This window comes from Numenius arquata, chromosome 10 (assembly GCF_964106895.1).
Source record: "Numenius arquata chromosome 10, bNumArq3.hap1.1, whole genome shotgun sequence".
Lineage (NCBI taxonomy): Eukaryota > Metazoa > Chordata > Aves > Charadriiformes > Scolopacidae > Numenius > Numenius arquata.
In genome coordinates, this window is record NC_133585.1 from 37,110,822 (window position 1) to 37,137,024 (window position 26,203).

General features: G+C 40.1%; 1 protein-coding gene across 1 annotated transcript in view; it reads left to right on the top strand.

Moving 5' to 3' along the window:
• The first annotated feature begins 17,153 nt into the window (after positions 1-17,153).
• TNIP3 (TNFAIP3 interacting protein 3) overlaps positions 17,154-26,203 on the top strand; it is a 51,763-nt gene continuing 42,713 nt past the window's right edge. Inside the window, exons 1-2 of the mRNA XM_074154990.1 lie at positions 17,154-17,177; positions 17,292-17,377. Coding sequence (XP_074011091.1) covers positions 17,154-17,177; positions 17,292-17,377 — 110 coding nt within the window. The remainder of the gene's footprint in view (positions 17,178-17,291; positions 17,378-26,203) is intronic.

A 26,203-nucleotide genomic window follows, 5' to 3' on the forward strand; every position in this document is an offset into this window, starting at 1 on the left:
TCTGTAATCCTGTTGCCTCCTTGGTGGATCCTTGGGCTCCCTCTTTGCTGTCATCTTAGCTGATTTTTGTTTTCTGTAATGTTCATTGGTGTTTTACTTCGGTAGGAAATCCCCTTTTTTAAATGCCTTGTAATGAGTCACTGCTGCTGTTTGCTTCAAACTGAAGGGGATTCCAACTATAAAATTGTATTATTGCTAAAATATAATCCTGTTCCATTGCGTAGGTTGTAGTTTAAAACAGAGAAAGGTTTGGGGGAGTTATAGGGTAAGCAAGCAATGTTGCTAGTTTTGTTTATTAAATTGGGGATTAATGGCAATTCCAGTAAGAAGTAAGCAGCTTAGGAGTTTAATAGATCAAAACCAATCTCAAACTGAAAATATTATTCAGCAGTTATGTATCTCTGAAGTTCTGTACAAAAAACCCCCACCAAAACAAAACCAACCCCAAATCATAATAGTTTGTGTGTTCCCAATAATGAATATTAATATTTGTTCAGCAAAAGAAGCACAGTCTGTTTTGACCTTTTGTTTTGTGTGTGTGCATGTTCATTATGGATTCAAAATTGAATTGCTTTTAAAATGTTTCTTTCAGGCGTGGAAGATTGCTTTGAATTTCCTTCTTCCATTATAAATCTGACTGTCTTCATATCTGTATTACTGTTGGTTTAGCCCCTGTTGCTTTACGCTGCAGTCTTCTGAAACCATGGTCTATCACTTTTTTTTTTTTTTTTTTTTTTTTAATCTGGAGTGACTGCTGCACTGCTCTGTTGTGCTGGAGTTTTCATCACATTTCAAACCTCTGGGTGTGCACACAGGTGATGGAAATTTCAATTTGCAGTAGCCTTTTGTCCTGCCTTCTCATGTCTGCAGAGATATGCAGGCAATCCAGGTGTATTCTCTGAACCCTTACTTTGCTCCCCCTTTCAGCTCTGGATTTCCTTCCTTATTTCAGAGTTTACTCGAGAGCTTCTACAGGCTGTAATCCAGGCTCCCCCATTCTGCCGTTGACAGCTACCTTTGCACTCAGCGCTAGGTGAGACAATTTGTTCTCTGCTGCTTTTGGACTCTGAAAGTCCACCTGGCATTTTTTTTTTTTTTTTTTTCACTTGTCCATTTCTGGTTTTATCGTCATTTAAACAGAACTCAGCAATTCCAGTTGTATTATAGGCTGTCTAGGAATGCAAAAAACCACCCCACAAAAGGAACCATTTAAAAGCAGATTGTCTTCAATATTAAGATATGGAAGGTGGTGGTTTTATGTTGAGATATGGTGATTATGGAGCATTGAAAAGGACCGTGAGGTTGCTGAAGGCCCCACAGTAACACTCGAGTTTAAAAAGAGTCTCACTACTGGTTTTACAGCATATTGCTGTAAAGGAAATAAGTTAATAAAAGCCACAAAGATGTACAATTTCCCATAGCACTTTGACTAATGCTTTAAGAGAAAGCACATTTAAAAAAATACTCTTAACTGAAGGTGAGGGGATTTCCTTAGGAAGAATGCTTTTAAGGGGCCTTGCTCTGAACCAGTGACCTCAGGAGGCAGTTGTTTCCTAATAGTGTGAGGAGTGCCTGTGCTGATGAATGGGAGGACATAGCTCCATCCTTCAACCCCCAAAATGCTTTGGGTTTGCCTCTCTTCAAAGGTTTTCAAGAGCTAAAGACTCAGAATCTTATACTATTACCCTAAATTGCCTAATTTGCTTAGCTGCCATCTTCTTAGGGTAATCAGACCAAAGCTGCCCCACAAATACTGTGAACCTGGGTGGGGTGGGGTGAAAGCACTCAGGTGGGTCCTTGTGGAGACACTCTGAGTCTGGAAGCTGACTGGCTTGGCTGGTCTAGGTCAGGATTCTACACTGAAGGTCACTGGTGAGTAAAGCTGGGTTTCCCCATTATCCCATGCAGGTGAGGGTATCCCAGGGTCCAGTAGTGCAGACTTGTCTCATGTTATGCTGAGCAGAAATTGTTAAGCCCCATCACAGTGCAACACCCCCGTGGGTCTGGGGGTCGAAGCCAGGTGTAGGTGGAGTGATTTGTCTTTGACTCCAGGGTCCAGAGGCCTGGCTGCAGAACTGGGACATTTGTGTGAGCAGGCAGTGTGGTGGCCCAAACTGGCTGTTCACAGGAGTCAGGTTGGGAATCTACATCTGTGGTCCAGCTCGGACTCAAGCCCGGATAAAACATGGCTACTGGGAGTTGTCTGGTTGAGTGCACTCTCGGCAGTTCCATACAGTGTGTAGGTACATAGCATGGAGTCTGGCTGGATTGAAAAATTTGGACTGGAATGCTTTGTCACTTCTGAAAAGGAAACAGATTCTATGCATCCTGCAGAGATTTTGAAAATTGCAATCCATTTATGTAGTGACATCTCTACATAGACAATTAAGATCACCTTGGTGCTTTGATTAGGCTGTGAACTGCTAATAGTTAAATTTCTTTTTCCGTTGCTATGACCATTACTCTTTTTCTTCTGTGGTAGGATGTCTCATCCAAGTAACCCTTGCATATGTATTCAATTGCTTTTCAACGTCCATCTTCAGTTTACAAATGCTTAATATCCTGTTTTAGGAAATTAGGTTGAACTAAAGTTGAATGCTTGCAAACATTTGAAGGACTTACAGGTAGTAATGGGATATTTATCAGACCCACTGGCTCTCTGCTGTAGCTTAAGGCTTCCCTAAAAGTAGGATGCACAGGGAGGTACTTGCAAAAGTTTAGAGTAAGGTTATAATTAACAGGTAGATACATATCCCTACTTTATAAAATAGTCTTCAGTAGTTTATCTTTTCTAGATTGTAACTGGGAAAGTACATAAGGGAAGTAAAACTGTATGTTTGCTATGGCATCCTAGTGCTCCAAGAACATGTTGGGTTGTTTTTTTTTTAAAGGGAAAAAAGAAAAGAAAAAAAAATAGGACCTTATCTTCATTACAGCAAATGGCTTTTCCTTACATCATTTTAAAAGTTAATCATTTTAACAACATTTTCCTTTACTGTTCAGAGAATTTTTACATTTTTCTTGATTGTTCCCTGATGCCTATACACTGCCTCTGTCTATGTTTTATGACTAAAATCTGAATAACACAAGGGTACAGTTTCCATAAAATTAAGGTCATATGAGGTGGAAATAGCAGCCTAAGATCAGGAGTTCCTTCATTTTTATAGTCCTTTCTTTCGGTACGAGGAAACAGCTCTAAGGCAGTTTTCTTGCAGGACGATATATAGGAATGATTGCCTTCATAGATTTCTTTTTACGTGTGTGTTTCTGCATGTTTATGTGATAGAGATAAGCATTAGAAATATTTGGATCTGGTTTCTAATAATGAGAGAGCTCTCTCTCTAATGTTGTGATTACGTTTACCACACGCTTGTATGTCTTGTACAACCACATAGCAAAATTGTAAGCAGATAGTATTCTTGATTTCACGAAAAGGAAAATTAGATTAATATGCTTTATGGTTGAAACTTCTGCTTCAGTGTTACAATGAGTATTAGCAGTGTAAAGGTCATCAGATCCTCCAGAGAAGCTGAGAAAGAGTACAGTTCTCACCTGAAATACAGTAGTGTCACCCCTCACCACTCTCCTCTCCTACAAAATGCCTTTCTTCCTGTCCACCAACAACCAGGATACCTCCTATGAGATGCCTGCACTTCCTGTTTGCCCTTGGTCAGCTCCACACTTAGGCAAAGGCATCTTCCTCTATTCAGGATGATAGCAGGATGATAGTGCTGATGGCAAACACTAGGTCTCACTGGGTCCGTCAGGCCTGCCTTCCTTTTTTCCTTTTGTTTTTAACCTGGGCTTGTAGCTCAGTGCTCAGTTGACAATTTACAGCCTCTAATAGTGGTGGTAGCTGACGGAGGCAGGCTAAGCTTACTGTTCAAGGGAGTGGCTTTTCTGTGCTATACTGTTTTATATTATTGTGTATTCCCTTATTCAGTGTCATTCTAGAGTTTCCTTACCACAATCATTGACTTCCAATGGTGCTTTAGTTAATGTGACCAAAACCTCTGCCGTGCTTGAGTTCCATGGAGCTGTATACAGAGGGATATGCGGATATGGTGAAGAGTGGCTAGTTTTTGTGAAATTTTTTGACATACTTTGAAACACCCATTTTTGTACTATCTTAGAAAGATAGGTTAGTGTCAAGAGTGTTCACCTTGCACTTAGAGTGGGCCATCAATGGGGTTTGTAACAATCCTTCATTCTTTCTATGATCTTGAACATAGCTTTGAACATCTTGCAGTCTATCCTTGGCGCTTGCAGTCTGCCCTTGGCTGTAGTAACTCACTACAGTCCCTTGATGCTGAGAAGAAAATCAGAAACCAGGAACTTAGTTTTGTGGTAGATCATCTTGTTAAGAAAATTCTGTGCAGTATTTTGTAGTAGTATAAGGTACATAACTGTCTGCATCTTGCACTTTTCAGTAGTCCCTGGATCTGGGTGAATATGCTTTGCCTCATCCAAAAATCCCTGTCTCCGTGAGGCAAAGGTCATGTTTCTGTCAAACCACTAGATGTTGCTTTAAAATTTCACTGACGTGTAGAGTAGGAAACTTAGTATGGCTTCAGGGTTCACTTTTCTCTCTTGTTAATCGGCAAGCAGGTTAAACTATGCATGGAAAGGAAACAAATTTTTCTGAAGCTTATGCAGAAAGAGAAATCCCTTTCATGGAGGATTCAGACATTGCCTAAAATTAAGTTTAATTCCAGTTTGGACCAGAAATTAAACGCTGCAGTATTTCTGTAAAAAAAGTACTGTTAGAAACCAATGGGTTCTCCAACCACCTGGAGAACAAGCTGACCTTATTGGCCGGAAAAAAAGGTTGGTAGTCAAACTTCCTTGATACTAAGTTGCATGTCTAAAGTTTGTGAAATTGATAAATGTGATGGAAGTGATGCTCTGCTGGAACCTGTTGCTGGCCTGCTGTAAAGCCTGTTTTCATACTTGCTACTGTATCAAATTCATGAACTTCTTCAAGAAAATCCAGTGAAATAGCATAAGAATATATCTGAGTAATAATAAAGATTTGATTGAATTGCCATCTAAGACCTCATAAAGGAGCTGTGACATTTCCAATTTTTCTGTAAGGAAGGGAGAACTTGTTGTGGGTGGTCTTTCATTCCTGGCTAAGAACTAAGCCACACAGGGAGCAGGAAGAAAATAGGTGGGAAAGTGCCTGACTTTTAGTACATCTCAGGCAAAAACTGTTTGAGTCCAAATTAAAATCAAAGTGGTTCACTAAAATTTATGGTAGAACTGGGTAGCAGCATCTTCCTCCTTGGGAAAGTAACATCTGTGAGCACAGAAATGTATTTTAATTCTGTATGAAATGTGGATAAGAGGTACCCTCACCTTTAACTATTTAGTATACCTCAAAAACACGACAGGTAGTAGTGACTGTCTCATATTACTACTTCTTGATCGTGTGAGCCTGTTTAAAAGAGGATAGCGACCAAACTATTTCTGAGTAAAGCAGAAGAGAGTATTTTAGCTTGAAAAAAATGTAAGTGCGTGGGAGCAGTTCTCATTCATGCACCAAGAAGAGAGGAGGACAGCTGTAGACATGTTGAGAACAGCAGGCTGCCTTGTTTCACCAGAATGAATTCCTAATGCCTTAAGTGTGGTATCAAAGTATAAAACTTAAAACTAAATCTCAGAAACTTCCTGGACAGCAAATCTGTCTTCAGCTTCCTCTCCAGAATACTGGATTCCTAAACTGTTTCGAGCACTTTCGAAATAGCTTTTTTTTCCAGTCTACTTTCTTCTTTGTAGTGGTCTTTTCTCTCCTGAATAATACTTACATGGCAATTAAGCCCTTTACAAGTCACCCAGGATCTGGCACTTTGAGCTGCTTTCTTTGCTTTATATTAAATTTTCTCTAACTCATTTCCTTATTTTTCCCCTATGGAAAGCCCCTAAACAAATAGTTCTTCAGTGGACAATAAAATAATTTGAATGGCAGCCATCCAATCTGGACTTTCTCTAGATAAGTGGCTTGGGTATGCATAAGAAGCAATGAAATTTTTATTATTCAGTTATGTATGGTGTAGCCAAAGGGGTTTTCCTCTTCCGAATGGGGGGAGTGGGGAGGTCAGGTAAAAAGGTGCATATGTGATTTCTGCTGTACCCCCACAATTTTCCACTGGAGGTTAAGAGAAAGGGTCCCCCCCTTCAATTTTTCCATTTGCTGTTTTTCTCTGCCTCCACAAAACATTTTGTTGTGCCTGCTTTGCTGTGATGAAAATGTCATTACTTTCATATCGCTAACATTTACAGGAGTTAAAAATGAAACAATATAATTGTTGAAGTCAAGGTGGCTGTTAAGCTGGTGTGAACAAGAAAGGAAGAGCCCATGTTTTCATCTCCTCTTCTCTGGAAGCAGCAAGGATGCTCTTCCCTGTTAGTATCTGCAGAAGGCAGCTGTTGCTGTAGCGGACAGAACAGCACATCCCTCCCCATCTGTGCTTCGGACATGGCTGTTGAGAGTTGCTAGAAGTAGCCCAAACCAACAGTAAATGTGTGCGGCTCAGAATGACCCCAGTTAAAATGTTCATAAGCATTTTGAATTTTATTTATGGAATGCTTCCCAGAATAAACTGGCATCTTTGGTCACTTTTCTTAACTCATGGGATGACATGCAGCCTTTCAGATAGGAAGGTACCTGACCTTAAAGGCTTAACAGTCCTGGCTTGGTCTGGTCCTGGATGAGGAGAAATCTGATTATTCCTGGCCTCCCTGGCAGAAACTGCAGTGGTGCAGTTGAACAGGTGACAGATGTTAAACCCAGGAACAGTGTGCATGGAAAATCTTAATTTAGCCGCATCATTGTTGAGCTGACAGATGATGAAAAAATGACAACAATGACCACCCGAACTATTTCCAGTCCCATAGAAATTAAGCGTGTTGGTCAGTCCAAAGTCAAAAGCTGTGTTTGAGTGCAGTGAAAGCCAAAACCACAGAAGGCTAAATTCAGTGTACTCTGTGTGAATGCATTGCGAGGAAGAAGTAATGCTATTCCCTTGTTACTCAGTCATCCAGCGGAAAAAGCATTTCCCCTCAGAGGTGTATCTCTTGGCTTCGATTTCTTTGGCTGCTTGGAAGGATTTGAGTACATGCCACTCGCCTCCCAAGACACTGCTCTAGCAGTTTGCTACTGAGGTTTTGCTGGTGGGCTGCTTTCAAACCTCCCCTGTGGACACTGTTCTGAGTTTTATAAATGCTTATACAAAACTAAACTAGACATCAGAGTAAGAAAAAGTGACTGATGTGTAGCTGAGTGAATAGGATGCTGTTCTGAGAAACGGGAGATGTTAGTGCTATTTTAGTTTATTTTATTTTAGCCAAGCAGACAGTAAATTTGAACTCTGTTGGTAAATGTCTGAACCATCAAACTAAAGTCATTAACATTTTCTCCAACAAAGTAACAGTAAATACTTAAATACTTCGTATGTAGTGGAAGACTATTATTGCAAAAGACTGGAGAAATCACCCTGCAACTCCAGCAGTTAAAACATTTATCCAGGAGGTACAAACATGGTTAAAACTCCCTTCAGGTGAAGGCAGGAGAAAGAGTTGAACATTGGTCTCCCACATGCTGACCCTGGCCTGCTGTTTCCTCTGCTATAATTACAAATGCCTCCAGATTAGTTTTGTTTCAACAAAACTGCAGTGAATTGAACATGAATTTGCAAATGATTACTGTCTGTGTGCTTGTGAGAAGCAGAGTGTAAATGGTTTGACAGAAAAAGATCCACCCTGCTCCACTGAGCAGCTGTGATATTTCTGCTAGGAGGATGAAAATGCTCTCAGAGCAGTTAGATCACTAGTATTTCCAATCCAGAAGACAACAGGGGTCTCCTAAAAATGTCAGAATGGTTCCTACTCCTTAGTGCAAAACTGCACAGGTTTTGTTGTCATCAAAACCGAAACCAATACAAGAATCAGGCTTAAAGACGAACCTTTTTCTGAACATACCTATAATGAATCTTTCACTTCTAGGTAACAGCATGACAATGTTAATTTTTATCATCTGTGAAACTTGATTAATCAATTCCTGTGTGCAGTGGACGATAGCCTGAAATGAATAGTGTACTCTTGAAAATGCTGCATCACTTCTTTTCCGGGTGAAGGGAAGACGTTTCTGCAGTCTCCACCTCTATACACCCTCTTCCTCAGAGAGAAAATCAGATACGATAGTGTAGCGTTTCTGGTTGGGGGCAGAACTGAATGTCACTTCTGATGAAGAGACTGTAGCTGGTTGAACTGAGTGCTGATTCTGTAGGGAAACCTTTAGAATAAATTCTAATTAAAATGCATTCCTAGAAATGGGTCCCTGACTGATCTGCCCCTTACAGTAAATTATTCTACTTCTAGATTAATATTGATGTTCTATACTTTTTGAGTTGAGGCAACTTTTCCACCATGCTAGACCGCTGCTTTTCCCACAGAGCAGCTTTTGCTGGTGCGTGGGCGTACCATTGTGTCACTGTTCCATGGTACTGTGAAGAACGAGAGGGAATCCTCTGTGGTCTCTTACAAGCAGTGCTTTCAAGTAGGTCTGTGTGGGCTGTGTTTTTTTGAGAGATATGAATATGCTCTCAACGTTAGAATGACTTTAAGAAAGGGGTTTCCCTAAGCCTGGTGTGTAGGTTAAACCTTGAGAGATATATATGTATATATTTGCCTCCAAACCACTTAGTTCTCATTTGATTCAGAGAGCCTTTATTGAGACTAGTACATCCTAACCTAACAGCACAGAGACGAACACCTTCCCTAAATATGGTGAGTAACTTCTGAATTAATTTGAAGCTCGTATCAGTGGGTCTCTGCCTAGCCTCAGAATGAAGTCATGTGTCTCTTTTCCCTTGCCATCTACCAAAGAGACCTCCAATCCAAAACCTGGTATTTTGAAATATTTTTTTTTTTTTAGCGACTATTTTATTTCTTCATAATTTTTATATACAATAGCTACAGCAGAGTTCTTTTACTTTCATTTGTTGCACAAAGGTGGACAATGAAAGGTGCAGGAATAGTGAAGGATTATTGCCATGTAGAGCACTAAGGCTGTGTCAAACTGTTATTTTGGGGTAAATCTAGTGATACAAAGATTCAGTGCACCTGTACTGGGTTTGACCCACATTCCTCCTTTGGATAACGCTTCTGCTGTGACCTTTGGAAGTTTCACCTGTTCTGTAGAGTTTGCGATGTTCCCTGGGCTACTGACTCTGACTGACTGGAGCAGCAACAGGACTCCTTTAGCTGGGTCTGTCATTAGGAGATGGACCCTTTATCCACATCTGCTACAAATTGTTTTCTCTAATCCACATAGTGTTTGAGAGTGGGATAGGACTCTGGACTAGGTGGGGTATTTTTGCTTGCCTTGTTCGTCTAAATTGGCAGTAATGCTGTGTCTCAAAAAAAGTTTTGATGCATTCCAACCCTGAGTAAGGAATACTTGATGCCACAGTGTTATAGATTTCAAGTGGTATGCCTTCAGATTAAGAAGTATAAGTGAGGTGAGCTATGAGGACTAGTGAGACGAGGTTCATGTAGAGGGAGGGGAAAACAAACAGGCGTGTGCTTTTTCTCCTCCTTGTTTTAGTTACTTCTTTGATAAAAAGGTAAAGCTGCAGTACTTTTATCCATCGTAGTGGGAAGCAACTCTTCTATTTTCAGAACCGTTTTGTGCTGCCAGAGGGCACACATACCCATTGTGATAGGGCAGCAGTAGGAACTCTAGTCCACTCTACCGCCCCCCCTCTCAAAATGAAGCAAAAGTTGTCAGCACACCCGTGAGGATTACAAAATGCTCACAGCAAACTATTTAGAAGCCTGGAGAGAGAGAGCTTCTTAAAGGGTCATCTTCCCTTGACTCTCTTCTGGATCCTTAGTACACCGTGATATGCTGTCAGCAGAGTCCTAATTTCTAGCAGCCGCAGTACTGTGTTTCCAGAAGTGTGGGCACACTAGAATGTATGGAAAGTAACATGCATTTATGAGGGGGTTAGAACTGGTGTTCCTACTGCCAAGCAATGACAAGGTTTTTTATTTTTTTGCAACTGGCTTGTTAGATTGTTCCTACCTTTCCATGGGCTTTTTCTTTTTATTGTCCTGGGATTTTGAAGCTTGGCTGGAGAGCGTGAAATTTAAATAAAACAGAGCCGCATTCCTCATCTAAATCAGATCCTTCTTACCTTCTCTCTGTTAAACTTCTGTTCCTGTAGTTGCACAACTTTTTGTAGGTAGGTCTGCCGATATCTTGGATTCTTTTCTCACAGCCTCTCTTCCTTCCCAGCCATGTGGGCCCCATACTTGGAGCTGTCTCCTTTCTGTTACTGTGCTACCGCTTTGTACTGCAGAGACTCGATTTCAAGGTTGTTGGAGTTGATAGATCCTAAATCTTTTCTCTCTTGGCTTGGATTGCACAAGGGTGTTCCATCATTTCTCTTTCCTATCACAACATCATAGTTTCACTGTAGTGAGATCTCCATTAAAAATTGTTCAGAAAAACCATTATGGGCACTATCAATGAATATCATAGTTATTAATCTTGCTTTTATCCTGCAGCATTTTTCCTATTCACTTCTGTATTTTTATTTCTTGGAAAGTTTCCTGTCCGTACCTTGGCAGTGAATAATAATAAAGAATGATTTTTTTACTGCATAATTTAAAGCTGGTATTTAACAAATACCTAAGTACTTCCTTCTCATCTTGCCCACCTACAAATAATTTGTCATGCTGCTTAAAGTTGAATACAGATCATGAGAAAATACCATTGGAAATGTTCATGCAGTGCAATTCCATGATACATGCCTAGTTTGCAAGTGTTTTTCTGAAGATCTGTATACTTGGCAGATTTCTGTATATTTGACAGACCTGTGATTGCTTGATAAATGAATTATAAACAAATCAAAGATATTTAGTGTTGTGGGGTTTATTTTATCAACATATCTTATATATTTTTTGAATTAATTTGTATTCTATTTAACAAGTTGCTTTCACGGAAATTGCGTACAATAGGTATGTTCGAAGTATCATTGACTTTGCCCCCAGACCTGTGTACGCTAATTGGCTTTAGTCAAACCTAACATTTTCCAGTGGAAAAAAGGTATCTCTGAAATGTGCTAAAAATGATGAGTACACGTGCAGTAACTGAAAATCAGTGACAGCCTGCATTTCAATATCTAAGGGGCTCAAACAACTTCAAGATTTGTTTCAAAACGCAGAAAAATTTTGGGATTTTCTTTAGGGGATATATTTGGTTGTCATCATACATCTTCTAGCAATTTCTTAGCATGTTGTAAAGCTCCCCAAACCAGAAAAGCTTAAATCCTCCCAACCTCAAACTCATAAACTTATAATAATTAGAGGCTAGTATTTTAACTTTTTTTGTGGCCTCTTACAATGGAAAAGAGAAGGTGTCTACAGGAATCCAGAGAAGTACTGAGGTTGTTTTGAGGGGTGCTGTGTGTGGCTTTGGTGGCTTGATGATATTTATGACTTCCTCTGGTCACTTATGTGACTCTTTGCATGTTATTTTTGCATGATATTTTTGGCACTGAACTTAGGTTTCGTAGCCTTTCAAATTAGTTTGTATGTTTTAAACTCATCTGTGCAGATGTCTGTGTGGAGTGACTGACATGATAAGCTCAAATGCAGAAGTCTGTGTCACCTGCGCGTGACTATGGTTGCTTTTTGGTAACATTTGTGCCACTGATTTCTACATGAAGAAGGAGTTTATACTCATTGGGGAATAATTTTCTCACTTTCAGATGTAATTCTTAAGATCATCAGTCAAAGATGTTTAGAATTTGTTAAATGAACCAATTTCCAAAGAGAGAAATATGCTTAAAAATTGGCGTTCTCTCTGTTTTAATTTAAGAAAAAAGTGGTATCTTGATTTTTAACGAGGCCATGCAGTTTACAACAGTGTTTTGTACCCAGCACTTAAACTAGTTTGTGTGTCAACAGAAGCATTTTCACACAGTGGAGGACTAGCACTTGTAGGACTGAAGAGCTGTACAGCAGGCACTGTCTGTCTGCGTGGAGTCACCCTGCTACATCCAGTACGACAAAGCAAATGCAGAGATTACGCTGCACATTTTCCGTTCCTGGACCGGAGCCAAAGCACCCGCGGTGCAGAGCCTCTCTGGAGTCCCATCTGCTCTATGCTGAAAGCTAGGCGTTCAGTTCTGGGTAGAAATAGTTTGTTCAGCCTCTAATTGGCACATTCGTTGGTCTGGTCCACTTCAAGGGGTTTCTGTTATTTTGGGTTTTAGTTTACTTCAGTTACTGTGTAGTTTGAGATTATCTCAAGACACATAAATAAATTGCTTATCAAGTTGTGGATCCCAGCTTTGTGGGAGGGCATCTGTGAATTAAGTTCTGTGGGGTGATTGCTGTTCTGAATCTACTGTTACCCTAACCACGGAGAAATGCACTTTAATAGCGAGATCAGTTTTAAGTATTCGGCATTAAATCTTCCTGCATCATGCAGGGACAGATACCAGTTTCATTTTATCTGAACCAAATTGGAAAAGACAGAACTGAGGAACCTAACTACTCTTCATTTTTGGCAAAAATCAAGCTTCAGATTTTAAATTTTGGTTAGAAACGGTCTAAAATTTGAAGTTTCAGCATTTTATCAGGAAATAACAGGGGAAGGAGAGAACTGGCAGATCTTTCTGTGTTTGTCTGTGGCTTTTTCTCGTGCTGTGTTTACACAACTGAAGCTGCATTTTCAGTGAAGAGCGTTGGATGCAAAAGCAGAAAGACGGGCATGTGATGTGATGGCTGGTTCAAGGCTGGCTGCGCTGCACACTAGCGCTATTATGAGTACCAAACCTGGGAATATCTAGGTAGGAGGAGATCACAGAAATGTTATATTTCTGACTTCAGAGCAAAAAAATCTTGAAGGCTTTAGTCATGTTTCAGATCAGTTTCAGTGAGTGTTGCTTAGGACCTGTTTCATCAAATGCACTTTTGTTTCTTTGTTTGTTCTTCCATTTTGATCACATTTACAGTAATAATCCATTCCTCCCTCCCACTCCTCCTACACAACAGCCACAGGCAGATAATGTTTAACCTGATGGCTTGTTTATCAACAGCATTTATGATTATATATGTTCCACTTTGTTTCAGAGCTATTTTGCAATATGGGCAATACTTAAATGAGGTAAGTTTACTTAGCCCGGCTGTGACAGGCCCTGGATCTTTCACAATACAAAAATGGGTATTGCTGAAAGGGCAACTTGTTGGTGGGTTTATTCCTGATGTATGATTTGGTAGTATGTACTTCCATTTATTTGGCATACTATCTGTTTTCTGCTCCCTCCACTGCGACAATATATCCATTTATGGTGGGGGTCTGTAACATCGAATCATTGAACTGATCTAGGTAGGCAAAACAAAACAAAAATCTGCTTTCCCTTCTCTGCCTCATTTAGGCTGGCTCATTTCTGATGTTTATTTTACATTGCATTCCCACAAAATATTGCTTTGGTACAAATGAGGAGCAAGTGAATTACTGAGCAGGTTTGGGGAAAATGAACAAAGGTTTGGGAAAGTAGGATGCTCTTAAGTTAGAACTAGACTTAGAGAAAGAAAAAGAGAATGGAGCAAAAGCATTGCTGGATTTAACATTGACAATACAGATGTTTGTGAAATGCATTTTTGATAACAGTTTGAAACTCCATTGTGATAAGTGCCTGTCTGTCTGTGATCATTTTTATAATTAAGATTTCATTAGAATTAAGGAGTCTTGTCATTCTAGAATGATGTGTTTTTTCTCTCCAAATTTTTTTTTTTTGGTATGTGAAAAACTTATTTTTCTTAAAGCAAACTAATACTCCAAACAAAAAGTGCTTTTTTGGCCTATTATGGCATATCTAGGAAGCACTTAGGGCTTGGACCACTGATAAATTTGGTGGGCCATCACCAAGGAAATTTTGCACGCTTTTTCCCAAACATTTTCAATTATTACAAAACCCCATAAATCTGTGAGCAAATCTGATCCTGTTTTACTTCAGGGTATTCCTGTTCTTAAAAGCCTTGACAGAAAGCAGAAAATTTATGTAATTCTGAGCAATCCTTTACATGACCATTAGAACCTCTTATTTTCTACAGAACCGTAACTCTTTGAAGTAGCTGAATTTTATCCATCATAGTTTCAATTTGTCTGATCTAGTAAAAACCTACAGCATTAAATTGCATATTATAGCTGTAAAAACTTAAGGTTATTTTAATAACAAACACTTGAACATAGTACAGTAACCTAATTGCACCTCTTCTGTTCAGATGAGTAACTGTAGGTTTAGATTTAGCACAACTCTTGCTGCCAACACAGGTCAGACGCATTGCAGTAAGTTTTTGGTTATGAAGAATAAAAAATGGGTTAAAAAAAAAAAAGCCTTTTAGAAGTGACACGCTTTACCAAAAAGCCATAAGAAATGAAAGGCAAAGCTGTGACTCTGCATCAGCAATCCCTTGTGCAGTTTGGGAAAAAGTGGGGGAAAATCAAAGCAGGTGGGAATGCTGCTTGGCTGGCTCTAGCCTGACCGTGCTCAGCTGGGTGGATCATGCAGATGACTTTTCACTACTTTTTCCCATATCTTGAACTGGATAGTTGAGGGTGGGTGGATGTGTTCCCATTCTACGATAAAGGAATGGCTTCTGATAGCTGGGCTGGCTTGTGCAGATGTGCATTAAGTCACAGTGCCCAGCACTAAGGGACACGCTGCACAATCTGCATATGACTAAGAGTCAGGAGATCCGTACAACGGACCTTGTCGAGCCAAAGGGGAGGGGACGCCCCCAGCCCCAGCAGATGTTAGCAGTAGGACTTCTGGAGAACTGCTTGTTTATGCTGGCTGGGTGTGCAGCTGGGCCACGCAGTGATTTGGGAATTGTTGGCTTTAGCAGCTCCTTTCCCTGTGTTTCCCCAGCTTGTCAGAGCACCCACTATGTGATTGTCATGGAATTGTTGGAGTTGGAAGGGACCTCCAGAGATCATCTAGTCCAACTCCCCTGCTGAAGCAGGATTGCCTAGAGCACATTACTCAGGACTGCATCAAGGCAGGTCTTGAAAATCTCCAGAGAAGGGGACTCCACGACCGCCCTGGGCAGCCTATTCCAGTGCTCTGTCATCCTCACCGTAAAGAAGTTTTTTTTCTCATATTTCAATGGAACTTCCTATTGCCACATCACTTCCTTGTGATGCCGGAGCGCTCCCCAGCAGGGACTGTGCAGCAGCCCTTCCCTGCGGGCGCCAAATCTGGCTCACCGTCCTGTCACTGCAGAACCAGGAAGTGACATGTCTAATAAATAAATACCTTTTTCTGTGTTCTTCACTGCTTTTTTTTTTTTTTCATTTTCAGTTTTTCAGGATTTCCTTTGCTTCTTGCATGAATTGTACCAACATAGGTGTCTTCTTTTCAGTAACATCTAACCTGTCTCCCTTTAATTGTTTAGGCCATTAACATGGCCTATTTTTCAGCCCATGGGCTGCAACACGTGCGTAACTTGGCATCTGAGACTGCTGAAGTGTCTAAGCCCAGTGGGATGAATTAGAGATAGAGTAGCAGTCTGAATTTTGTGGTGTTTTTTTGTTGTGTGTGTTTTTTTTTTTTTTTTTTTTTTTTAAATTCAGACAAGTATGGTCAGTTTTCATTTAGTAATTTCGTTTTATTTTTTGGTTTTTTTCAGTGGTGGTAGGGAGTGTTCTAGGTCAACATTTTTCAAATCCTATATTTTTAAGTTAGACACCTAAAAGCCAAGTTTAGGCATTCCAAAATAAGTCTTAATTCCCATCAGTACTCAGTGTCTGCAGCTCCCATTGAAATCAAACAAAGCTTTCCATACTTGTCTTTGTTATGATTAAACAGACACTCATAAAACTCAGACAAGCTGGAATCAAGTTTCACATGAAACTGAACTGACATTTTTTCTTAATAGGATCCTTGTAATTAGTGATTACCAGATGCATTTAAAATGTGTGAAATGCCTGCTGGAATGGGAATTAAGAGGGGGGAGAGATGCCAAACACCTCAGATCTTCTCCTGGCAACCTTTCATTTTAAATTTCTGCTCTGCGCATAGATGGAGCAGCATGGTTTCTATAAAATGTTCAGCTGTGGTTTCACATTAAGTTGATGTTACCAATAGAGTGACTTGTAATTGAAAACTTACTTGCTTATAAATAGCAGGTTTTGCTCTTGATGGCTTCCCATTTTATTTTGGTGGTCACGTTGCTGTCCTTAAGATAGGTGTTATGAAACCTGCCAGTTTTCTCATTCCAGCAACTATCATAATGCTGTTGTTTGTCATTTTGATCTAAAGAGAAGAATAAGACTTCTGGGCTCATTTTCTGCTGAACTAGAGATGTCCCACATAGCCTGAGGAAACATACCCAGGACTCTTACCAGCCTGTGTCACAGGAGCAGAATGACTCCTCTGGATGAGGTGGCATTGGCTCCCTCTTTGTGCCATCTGTTTTCCTACTTGTGACAGAGAGGTGACGGTATCTCATAAAATTAAAAAACCTTGATATTTTTTTCCTGTTTGGAGTTATCATCCAAAAGGGAATATCTAAATGTGGACTTCTTACTGTTACCCTGATGTGTGTCTTTTCTCTGGGAGAAGTGTTTTTTTTCTTCTCTTCTTTCTCTTTGGAAATGCAGTGCTGGACAGTAGCTGGCCCTGACCAGAGGGAAGCTTGTTAGGAGCTTGTATAGTTCTTGAACAACATGCTCATGCACAATAACTCACACACAGCTCCTTTTCACTCCAGGTGATCTAGATCAGACCCGTTACTCAAATTCTCTTAAATGTGGAGCATTAATTTTACTGGACACTTCCATGAAGTATATGAATTTTCTGGTCAGTGTGAGGACATGCTTGAACTCTAAAGTATTTAAGATAGTTGATTCTTTTAAGGTGAATAACAAAGGTCATTTTTGCAACAGTTCCAGTGTTCCTGGGGCTGCTGATAGCTTTGCTCCTTGGGTAGTTTTTTTTGCCACCACAGCCAGAGACGGTTATTGCTCCTATTCTTGCAAAACTGTCCCTGACAGAGTGGTGGACTTAAAGGAGGATGATGCTGGGAAGGAAGTAGTAGATTCCTGACTTGCTTGTGGCAAGCATTTATGGTATATGAAAAGGAAGACAGAAATTCAGGCAAGACATGGTTATCTCTTCTCATTGTAATCATGTACTTAAATTTTTCTTCCTACATTGTTAATCTTTTTATGTCCTCTTAAAGTCTGTTTTTTCCCTCTTTGTTTCTAATAGATTCACTGTGAGCAGCTCAAACGGAAGAATAAAGGTGCAGAAGATCACCTAGAATTGTGCTCCCATCAGTGTGTTGAGATGGAAAGGTATTAGCTATCATAATTTTACATGAAAAAACTTGTTTTGTTTTTATTTTTTAAAAGTAATTTACATTACACTATTGGAAATATATAGTTGAGTGTTCCCTGCATATGTCAATAAATTTATCTTCCAGGGAAACAGGTCAACACTTTTTTTTTGTGCTTTAATCTGTCCTGTGGAGACCTGTGTCAGCTCTGTTTAAACAAGTGAAACATGGAAATTTTCTGTACTGAGAAGAGCAAAATCATAGAGAATAATGTAGGTTGGAAGGGACCTCCGGAGATCATCCGGACCAACCTCCTGCTCAAAGCAGGGCTAGTTAGGTCAGGTTCCTCAGGGCCTGTCTAGAAGCGTTTCCAATATCTCCAAGTGTAGAGATTTCACAACCTCTCTGGGCACCTGCTTCTTCCTGAACTAGTACTAGTTCTACTGCTACTGGCAATAAAAGAGGCTGTACTGTAGGATATAAAGAGGTCACATTATTACTACAGCCTTTAATGAGGCTGTGATGATGGCAACGCCTTTCAAAGACTGTCAGTGAGTAATAAGAAGCTTTAGGAAAATTAATAGTGCTGAGTACTTCAGTGAATGCTGCTGTATTCAAGAAGATAACCTCTGGCCAAATAAAATAAAATAAAATTTCAAGGTAGCCAAGAATGATTAAAAGGTAGCTTGTATTAAGTATAGTGTGTGGATTTGAGAGAGAGATAAAAAGAAAAATTGTTTAAAGGTAACTGTAGATTGTTTGGGGAAGCTTAAGAAATAATACCCTACCCTTCTTTCTTCCTGTAAGATTTTTTTCCCAGGTTAGTTTATTGTGAAATAACTGGATTTGAAATTCCTTCTGGTCTGGGATTTCCCATTTATTGAAGACATTGTGAGCTGCTGCCAGTATAGTTGGACTCCAACCTCTCTCTGTGAAGGGAGGGAGGTGCCAGGTTCCCGCTTGGCAATGGCATCCCTGTTGAAACCATTTGCCAGTCGCTGGCAGTTCAAGCCCTGGAGTTGTGCCACAGACAGCCATGCAGCGAGCTTCCTCTGCCTCTCAGCTTGGCTGCCTAACAGCTACCACAGGCAAGAAGTTGGCTTGACTTAACACAGAGCTGGTTGTCCTCTGTCAGCTACTGTGTTAAATTTCCTGGCTGCATTTCCAAATGGTGTTCATCTGTTTGTTCTGCTTGCACTGTTACTAGATCACTAAAAGTATCTCAGGTCTGTATGGGAGACACTGACCCAAATGAATCATGGGCTTGTTTTCCTCCAAGGGTGCAGCCCAGCTGTGAGCCCAGGTCAGTAAAGCATTGGTGACGCATCCACATCCTGGCCAAGACTCAACTAGGAAGCAAAATGCGCTCTGCATGGGTCTTGTTCTGTTTATGGTGATGCCTGATTTGACAAAAGAAAGAACAGTGGTGTAAAGTACCAGTTAAAAATGTCAACTATGTAATTGCATCAGAATCATAACTTTCCACAGAAATGAGTACGTGTAAGTTCTGGATAGACTCGTGGTGCTCAAGCTATAGCTGTGGGGCAAGCAGCTAGTCCAGAAAGGGCGGTGGGAGGGGGACCATTTCAAAAAGGTGCCTACTGGGGCTAGGAGAGTGTCTTAAAAGGGGTGCAAGCTTTTCTAGGTATTGATCTTTATAGAAAAAGAGCGAGTACTTGAAAACATCTAGATTTGTCTCCCTTCTTTTTTTTTAACTCAGACTTCAGTTCTTTCAACACTTTCCTGCCATCTCCCCCCAGCTTTCTGCATGTGCGCTTTTCAGTGGGGGAATTCATCTGCTCAGAAAGCACACACTATTTGGTGGCTCTGCTTGGCTGAGCTTTCCATTTGATTGATTTCCATGGCAAAACTTCAGTTCCCTTTCCACGAGTGATCCACACGCAGCTACGTGAGTCCTGGGTGATGAGTCTGGGTGACAGTGCTCCATTTACTGCTTCTCCAGAGAGAAGTCATCTCCAGAGCCATCTGTAACTCACTCATGGCTCATTTAAAGCCTGAGAAAGTTAGTGAAAATAATTTGATTGACTTTCCTGAGGTTTGAACTCAGCCCAAATGCTGTCCATCAGGAAGAAATTCAGTTACGGTCTTGGTAGTATAATTAAGCAGAAGAACCAAGTGAAAAGGGGAATAATGTTATTTTCCGGACATACAGACCACGTAGGGTACAGAAATGACGTGGTAGCATTGAAACCCACTCCCAAAAGTCAGGAACCTCAACAGAGGGGAGCAGCAGCATGTGATAAGTAACATGCCATTTAACACAAACCAGCTAGTCGTTGTCTTATGTGTTGCATATCTGTTGAGGGGAATAGTCAGAGACTGGAAGACACTAAGTGCCTGTATATCACTAGCTTTGCTTCTCTCTTCACTGAGACAGGACAGATTATAGGTGCAGCTTCAGTTAATGACTGGGGCCTTTTTTTTTTTTTTTTACTTATTTTCAGAGAAACCAGACGTCTTTCCATTAAGAACACCTCTTTTGTTGTTGTGACTTGTGTAATTCTTAAAATTAAGCAAAACTATTAAAGAATAATTGTTTCTGTTCACATTAACAGCACACAGCTTCTCCAGATGTGGCATTTGACAGCCAAACAGCTGCTGGCTATTAAATGTGCCTTAAAAGCTCCATTCCTTTGTCATAAAGGGAACAGAAGTGTAGGGACGTTTATGGGGTGATAGGCAGATGTTTTGGCTACATCAGATTTGAGCAAAAGTTTAAGTGGTTTCTCTGCTATAGTCGCAGTATGTACGTGTTTTAACCCCTATCATGCACCTTGCCTTATGGAGCTCTCTTCCTGGAACTGGAGGGAGATTATTTCTAATCTCACACTTACCTCCCAAGCAACAGTGCCAGCACTTTTTTTGCAACATCTGGGACTTAAGCTGCTGGTGGTGGCTGGCTTTACAGCTACACTTTTGAAATACTGGGTGAATTAAGTTGCAAATAATTTGAAATAATGTGTTGTTTTGGTTTTTTTTTTTTAAAAAAAACAACTTTCTTTTTAAGTATATCCTCATAATCATCAAAGGCAGGTGTTCTTTTTGTGTTTGTACCAGCACAGTACCCTTTATGCCCAATAAACGGTTTTTTATAGTGGTACACCTAAGGTGGAATGTAGAACTAGTGGAGCTCAATTTCAAGAGATGTGGATTAAATTCCCAAGCCTAAACTTTGAGTGGAGATCCACTCACTGGGTGTTGAGTACTGGAATAGCACCACTGATCCTTAAGGAGCAGCACATTGCAATTACTCTCTATCAACTCAGAAACTACTAAACTTGTAAGAGCTCATGAGGCTGCAAAATTTTTTTTTCATAACAAAAGTCTTTGTTTTCTTGGCAAGATTTTGTTCTTCCATTGCTTGTTAGACGGAAAATTTTTTGTCATTTAGTCTTAACCAGATAAGATTTTAATATAAAAATCCAAAGGATTTTATATGAAAAAAAATCTAAAAATTTTACAAAACTGAATTAAGAGGGCAAAAATCCTGTAAAATTATATGGAATGAAAAAGAATAGCCTAGTTCTACAGGTAAACTGTCATTTTGAAGAATCATATGCCTAACTTTATTCTTATTTTAAGTCTGTTTCTAGTACAAATTAGATTAAATATTCTGTACTCCAGATCTCATTCTCTCCCGTATTCTAAAGGCTTTTTTTTCTGAGATGAAGTGTTATCAAAAATAGGGGAAATATTAGCTGAAACAATTTGCCTTGAAATTTGCCACATTTTTTTTTAGTTTGTCCCAACCAGTTCATCCTCCATAATTCAAATGCAAATATTTATTTCTTTCCATGGATCTGCTCCTTAGGCTTAGCCAAGCAAGAATCCTACGTCTGAAATGCCCACCCAAGGGGATGAAGTATGCGTTTAACCCCTAGACTCTGGAATTCATTTCCCGTCAAAATATGACTCCGTGGTGTTGGCGTCTGGCTGTAAATCCTGGCTTAAAACCTTTTTTCATTGTTTATGGTGTGTATTTGTGCTTTCACCAATCCCAGGAGAATGACCCCAGCACACCAGCCTTGAAATTATTTCAAATTGAGTTATATGCCTTTGGTATTAATATTTTGCAATAAATGCCTTGAGGGATGTTGTAGGTATGTCCATTGTTGCCACATAACTGCTATTAGTAATAATGCCAGTTTCCAATGAAAACTAGGGAGAGCCAACAGCTCACAAATGGTACCAGCTGCAGAGCTGGGACTCTGCATGGGGCTTGTACCTGGCTATTTGATAAACCTGTATTTCCTGGCCATCATGTGGCTCATCAAAAGAGCATGGGGCAGGCTATCAAGAGCTGAACCGGTTGCTGGCTGCTCCTTTATGAAAGCATGTATTAGTGGGAGTTGTTCTGTCGTCTTCTTCTTCTGACCAGGATAAGGTGGACTGTAAGGGGTGTCTTTGACATTACTAGAAGCCACGGGTGCCCACATCTCACGCTTCCTTTCTGGTGCCATCATATTGTGGATTTAGTGACAGTTTTGGGCCAAATATGGGTTTTGCTCTGGCTCAATTACATGCATAATTTAATCAAATTCCCTGTGCATGTACAGTCAGCACTTCATTGCCTAACCCTGTGAGGACAGACAGACCAGCATGGCTTTATTTAGCTGAGTGGCATTGATCTACATAAGAATTTCAGTCCCATTCACATACAAAGCATGTGCGGGGCACAACTTTTGCTCCGGCTCCCAGCTGAAAAACTGAATTGCTGCAAAAAGTATGCAACCACTTATAAATAATTAATTACAAAAAGCTGATAGAGCCTAGAAATTGAAATGGTGCAAAGATGTATCATAGAACAAAAAGTGAAAACCATTTTAAAGGCAGCTAGGTGAATATGTGGGAGAAATGAAAATATCGTTAACGTGGTGCACAGTTAGTCTCTAGCAGTGAAATCCTGCATGGATATGGCAACTTGCAAACCGAAGAGAACAGACCTAGCTTCTCACTCTTGGAGGACATGGCTAGAAGGATATTGGCTATTACTTTTCAGATATGACATGGAAATTATGAGTAAGGTTGGGTTCTCTCCTTTCTCTGCCAGTTGCTAAAACTTATGATGGGAGACCAGCTTCCTTCATTATATCTGTAGGTTCTGCTTCCATGTGAAGTCTCTTAATTTTCCCAAAAAAGGAAATTTAGCAACAAATTCAATGTTTACAAAGAGGAGTTAATATTCTAGTCTGTTATTGGCTTCTGCATGAATCATAGCATGCTGTGTAAGTAGGATGTATTTTTTATATCTTCATGTACTTTAGGAAGCGTATGCACATAGAAGGGATATACTTTGTCCCTTATGACCACATAAAAATGCTTTTAATATCCTCTGATGATTGGTTTTACAAAACAAAAAACTGCATCTCCCAAACTTGAATAGACTTCATTTTTCTGATCTTTTTCTAACAGGTTGTCTATTTGCATAATTTAATTATTAAAACCCAAAATACCTAATTTTAGAAAATGTTGGCAACAGTGTAGAACAGTAAAGGTATTAATGGTGTAAAAATGTACCTGTGAACTTCACAAAACCAAAAGCAGTTTTGAAAAAATTGCTTTCTGCAGAAGCTAGATGCTGTGTGCCCTCTAGAGCTCACCAGGGGAAGCTCGGGTAGTCATCAAGAGCTGTCTTTTTCTGGCGTAGCTCCCAATCACCAGTCTATTGAAGATGTATTCAAGCACTCAGATCATCTGTGCGGTCTGGACTGTAAAATGGATCTATACACCAAATATGATTAATGTTCTACATCACAATAAATATATCCTTCCAATTGTCAAAGTGACTAATACTAAAATACAGGTAAATGGAGTAATAGTTTCTGTTCAGAAGACCTTAGTCTAAAAACTAAGGGAAAATCAAATGGATTAAGAAATCCAGTCAATGAAGCAATTTTCTGACTTCCATGATGATGTCGAAACACATTTATATTACAGAGCAGTAATCAGTTTGTAGGGATTTGAGTCTTTTGTGGTTCCCTTTCTTTTACCCAGGCACAGCTGGTTCCTGCTCTTGCCCAGGTGCTCCTAATCCCAGAAGGGAGAATGCAGAGATACAGGGCGGGAGCAGCTGGAGGTGAACATCATTTACAGCCACAGGGTCAGACAAACTGTGGGGAGCAGAGCAGAGGAATGAATGCTTCCTGGCTGCAATGAAATATTTAAAGCCAATCCACCATCTTTATGGGGTATTTCCCAGCTTTATTCATGCTCTGATCTCAGGAGGCTGTGGTCACACATCTCTTGCTGTGGCTGAACCAGCAGCAGAGATGAGTGGAGCCTCCCTGAATACTTGCTGCTGCACTCCTGCCAGAGATTGCTGCCCGTCTTTTACTGTCCTCAGGACTGCACATAGATGTTGCTCCTTTATTTTGAACAGTTATTTTACTCTAAGTTGCTTTATTTTACTTAAAGTTTTAAGGAAACCCTGAGTACTTTGACCAAGCCGGGTGAGTGGGTTGTGCTGGGAGATGGGGATGGTAATTTGCAGTAGAGGGGTAGTGGAGGTGGAAAGTGGCTGGGGCTGTAGAGGAGTTAAACTCTTTGTCTGGCTTTGCTGCAGCTGGAGCAGGATGTGTGACTGCAGCCCCAGGAAAGGAGCAAAATACCCTTTACCAAAAGCCACTTGTACGCCAGAGTCTTAGAGAACTTAGTCTAAGAGAACTTAGCTAAGCAGTAAGCTGATTGTTCTACTGGTCTTACACAGGAGATGTGTGGAACAAGGAAAGAGGAGAGCAACTAGCCTACCTTTGGTTGGTTGTGCAGCAAAGATAAAAAAATATGAAGTTTTGAAAGCTCAGTCTGAAAATATTGGCCTGTGGTTTTAGCAGCTCTGTCCTAAATCTCGCAATACTGCTCAGTAACATTTCACCTCACTTTACTTAACCTCTCCCTTCCTTTTGCCACGTTTCTAGGGGCTCAAAGGAGGCTGCAGCAATAATTTCTCCCTCACTATGTAAATATAATTTCATGCATTTTTCCTAAAACTGCACTGTGAGTGACTGCTTCTGTACTGAGGCCTTTCCTTTCTTCTGAGCATCCTGAACGAGTGCTTTGCACAGCCTATATCCAATTCTGTTACACAGAGCAATCTCAGGCTGGGTCAGGCATGGGACTCCAAATGAGCTGAAGATGCTGTTTTCTGGGGAAGTGCACTTGAGAGAAAAGGGGTGTTGCTGCTTGTGTTGCAAGGTTTGCATTATGTAATTGATTAAAAATGAAGGCTACAAGCCTGTTGTGATGAAGGCTACAAGCAGAGCACTTGGTCATGCTGCTGCCTGAGATTTATTTTCTGGGAACCTTAGCACATAATTGCTTAAAAAAGAAAAAGTGGCACTAACACTGGTCCATCCAGGATTTTGCAGTATTTAGTGAGACAGAAAAGGGCTGGATTTCTTTCACAAGGTTTGTTGGTTTCCTTCTGTAGTTTTCTTCATGAGCTGCCACGCGGTGCCGGTGCTGCTGGGGCTCACCTGCCACACGCGCGCAGCTGAGACTGAAAACTGCGCTGCCATGAGGTTCATGAAAATGTGTATTGAGAAGGTCTTTCTCTTAATCGTCATGGCTTTGAAAGGGAGTTGTGACCAGTTAAAGTGGTCTAACAAAAGACAATACCTCTTCAGTTGGGTACTCTGTTTCTTTGAACTCGCACTAGTTGCTATATTGGTTTAAAAAATAATAAAAAAAAAAAAAGGCGAAAGGCTAGTAAGAAGAAAGATCTTTCTGCAGAGAAGAAAAATCATGTGATGTTTCTAGTGCTTCAGGACCTTCCAGCACTAAAAACCCCCTGGTCTTGATTCCTTGTGTAAAAGTCCTATTTCCCTATGCCATAGGTCTACCTCTTGAAACACATCCAAATATCTTGTTTCTGCCATGAAACTTTTTTTTGGTGCAGGCAGGCTTTGTGGCAACTCTGAAACTGCCATGAAATTCCAGCTTGTCCAACTACTAGGCGGCAAGTCAAAAAAAAGCTCTTGAGTTTTACCTGTCCTTGTTTGCTACTGTTGGTATTTTATTGCAGTACTCCTACAAATAACGTTGCAGTCGTGCTTAATGAAAATACATTTCTATTATGGTCTCTGTGCTGTAAATATCAAGAATAAAATGAATGTTTTTATGCTATCAGCATGAAATTTGCTACACTTATTTACTCTTATGATTAGGACAGATGGGTTTGTTTATTGGATAATTTTATCAGTTGCGCTTCAAGAGTTTCCTCAGAACCTGCGATGCAGTCCCTGTGGATTGCTTGTCTAAGCTGCAATAAATATAGCTGATAAATTCTTACTGCTTTGAGTTTTTCTGGTAGTTCAAATGAAGACTTCAGTGTTTTCTACCTAAATCAATAAGTGATCCTGCTATAACAGGTTGGTAATACTTCTGAGCCTTGCAGTTTGCTTTCTGGTCATGCATTACTTATATGAATTGGTTTAGCTGATTAAGAAATGAAGGTCTGAGCTTGCTAAAGACATGAGTATTTCTTGAAAACTTGGGTAGGGTCTAGGACTTTTTAGGGTTTGTTTTAATTATGCCTCAGTCCATTCTCTGAAAGTCACATTCCACCATTGTCATGTATCAAGTGAATTAGCCCTAATTGCTAGTTAGTTCTGCAAATTTGGAGTGAGCTTTTAAGTGCACACCTTCTATGTCCTTAGCAGAGAAACAGAAAGAAAAGAATTTTCCCGCCAAATGAATATCATTTCAGTGTTCACAACAGAGCAATTTTTACAAGATATGAATATTTTTAAAAGGAACTTTCAGGAAATAAAAAACTGAGAATGTATATCAGGTATCTATTATGAAGTGTTACAGCAAAAAAAATGTG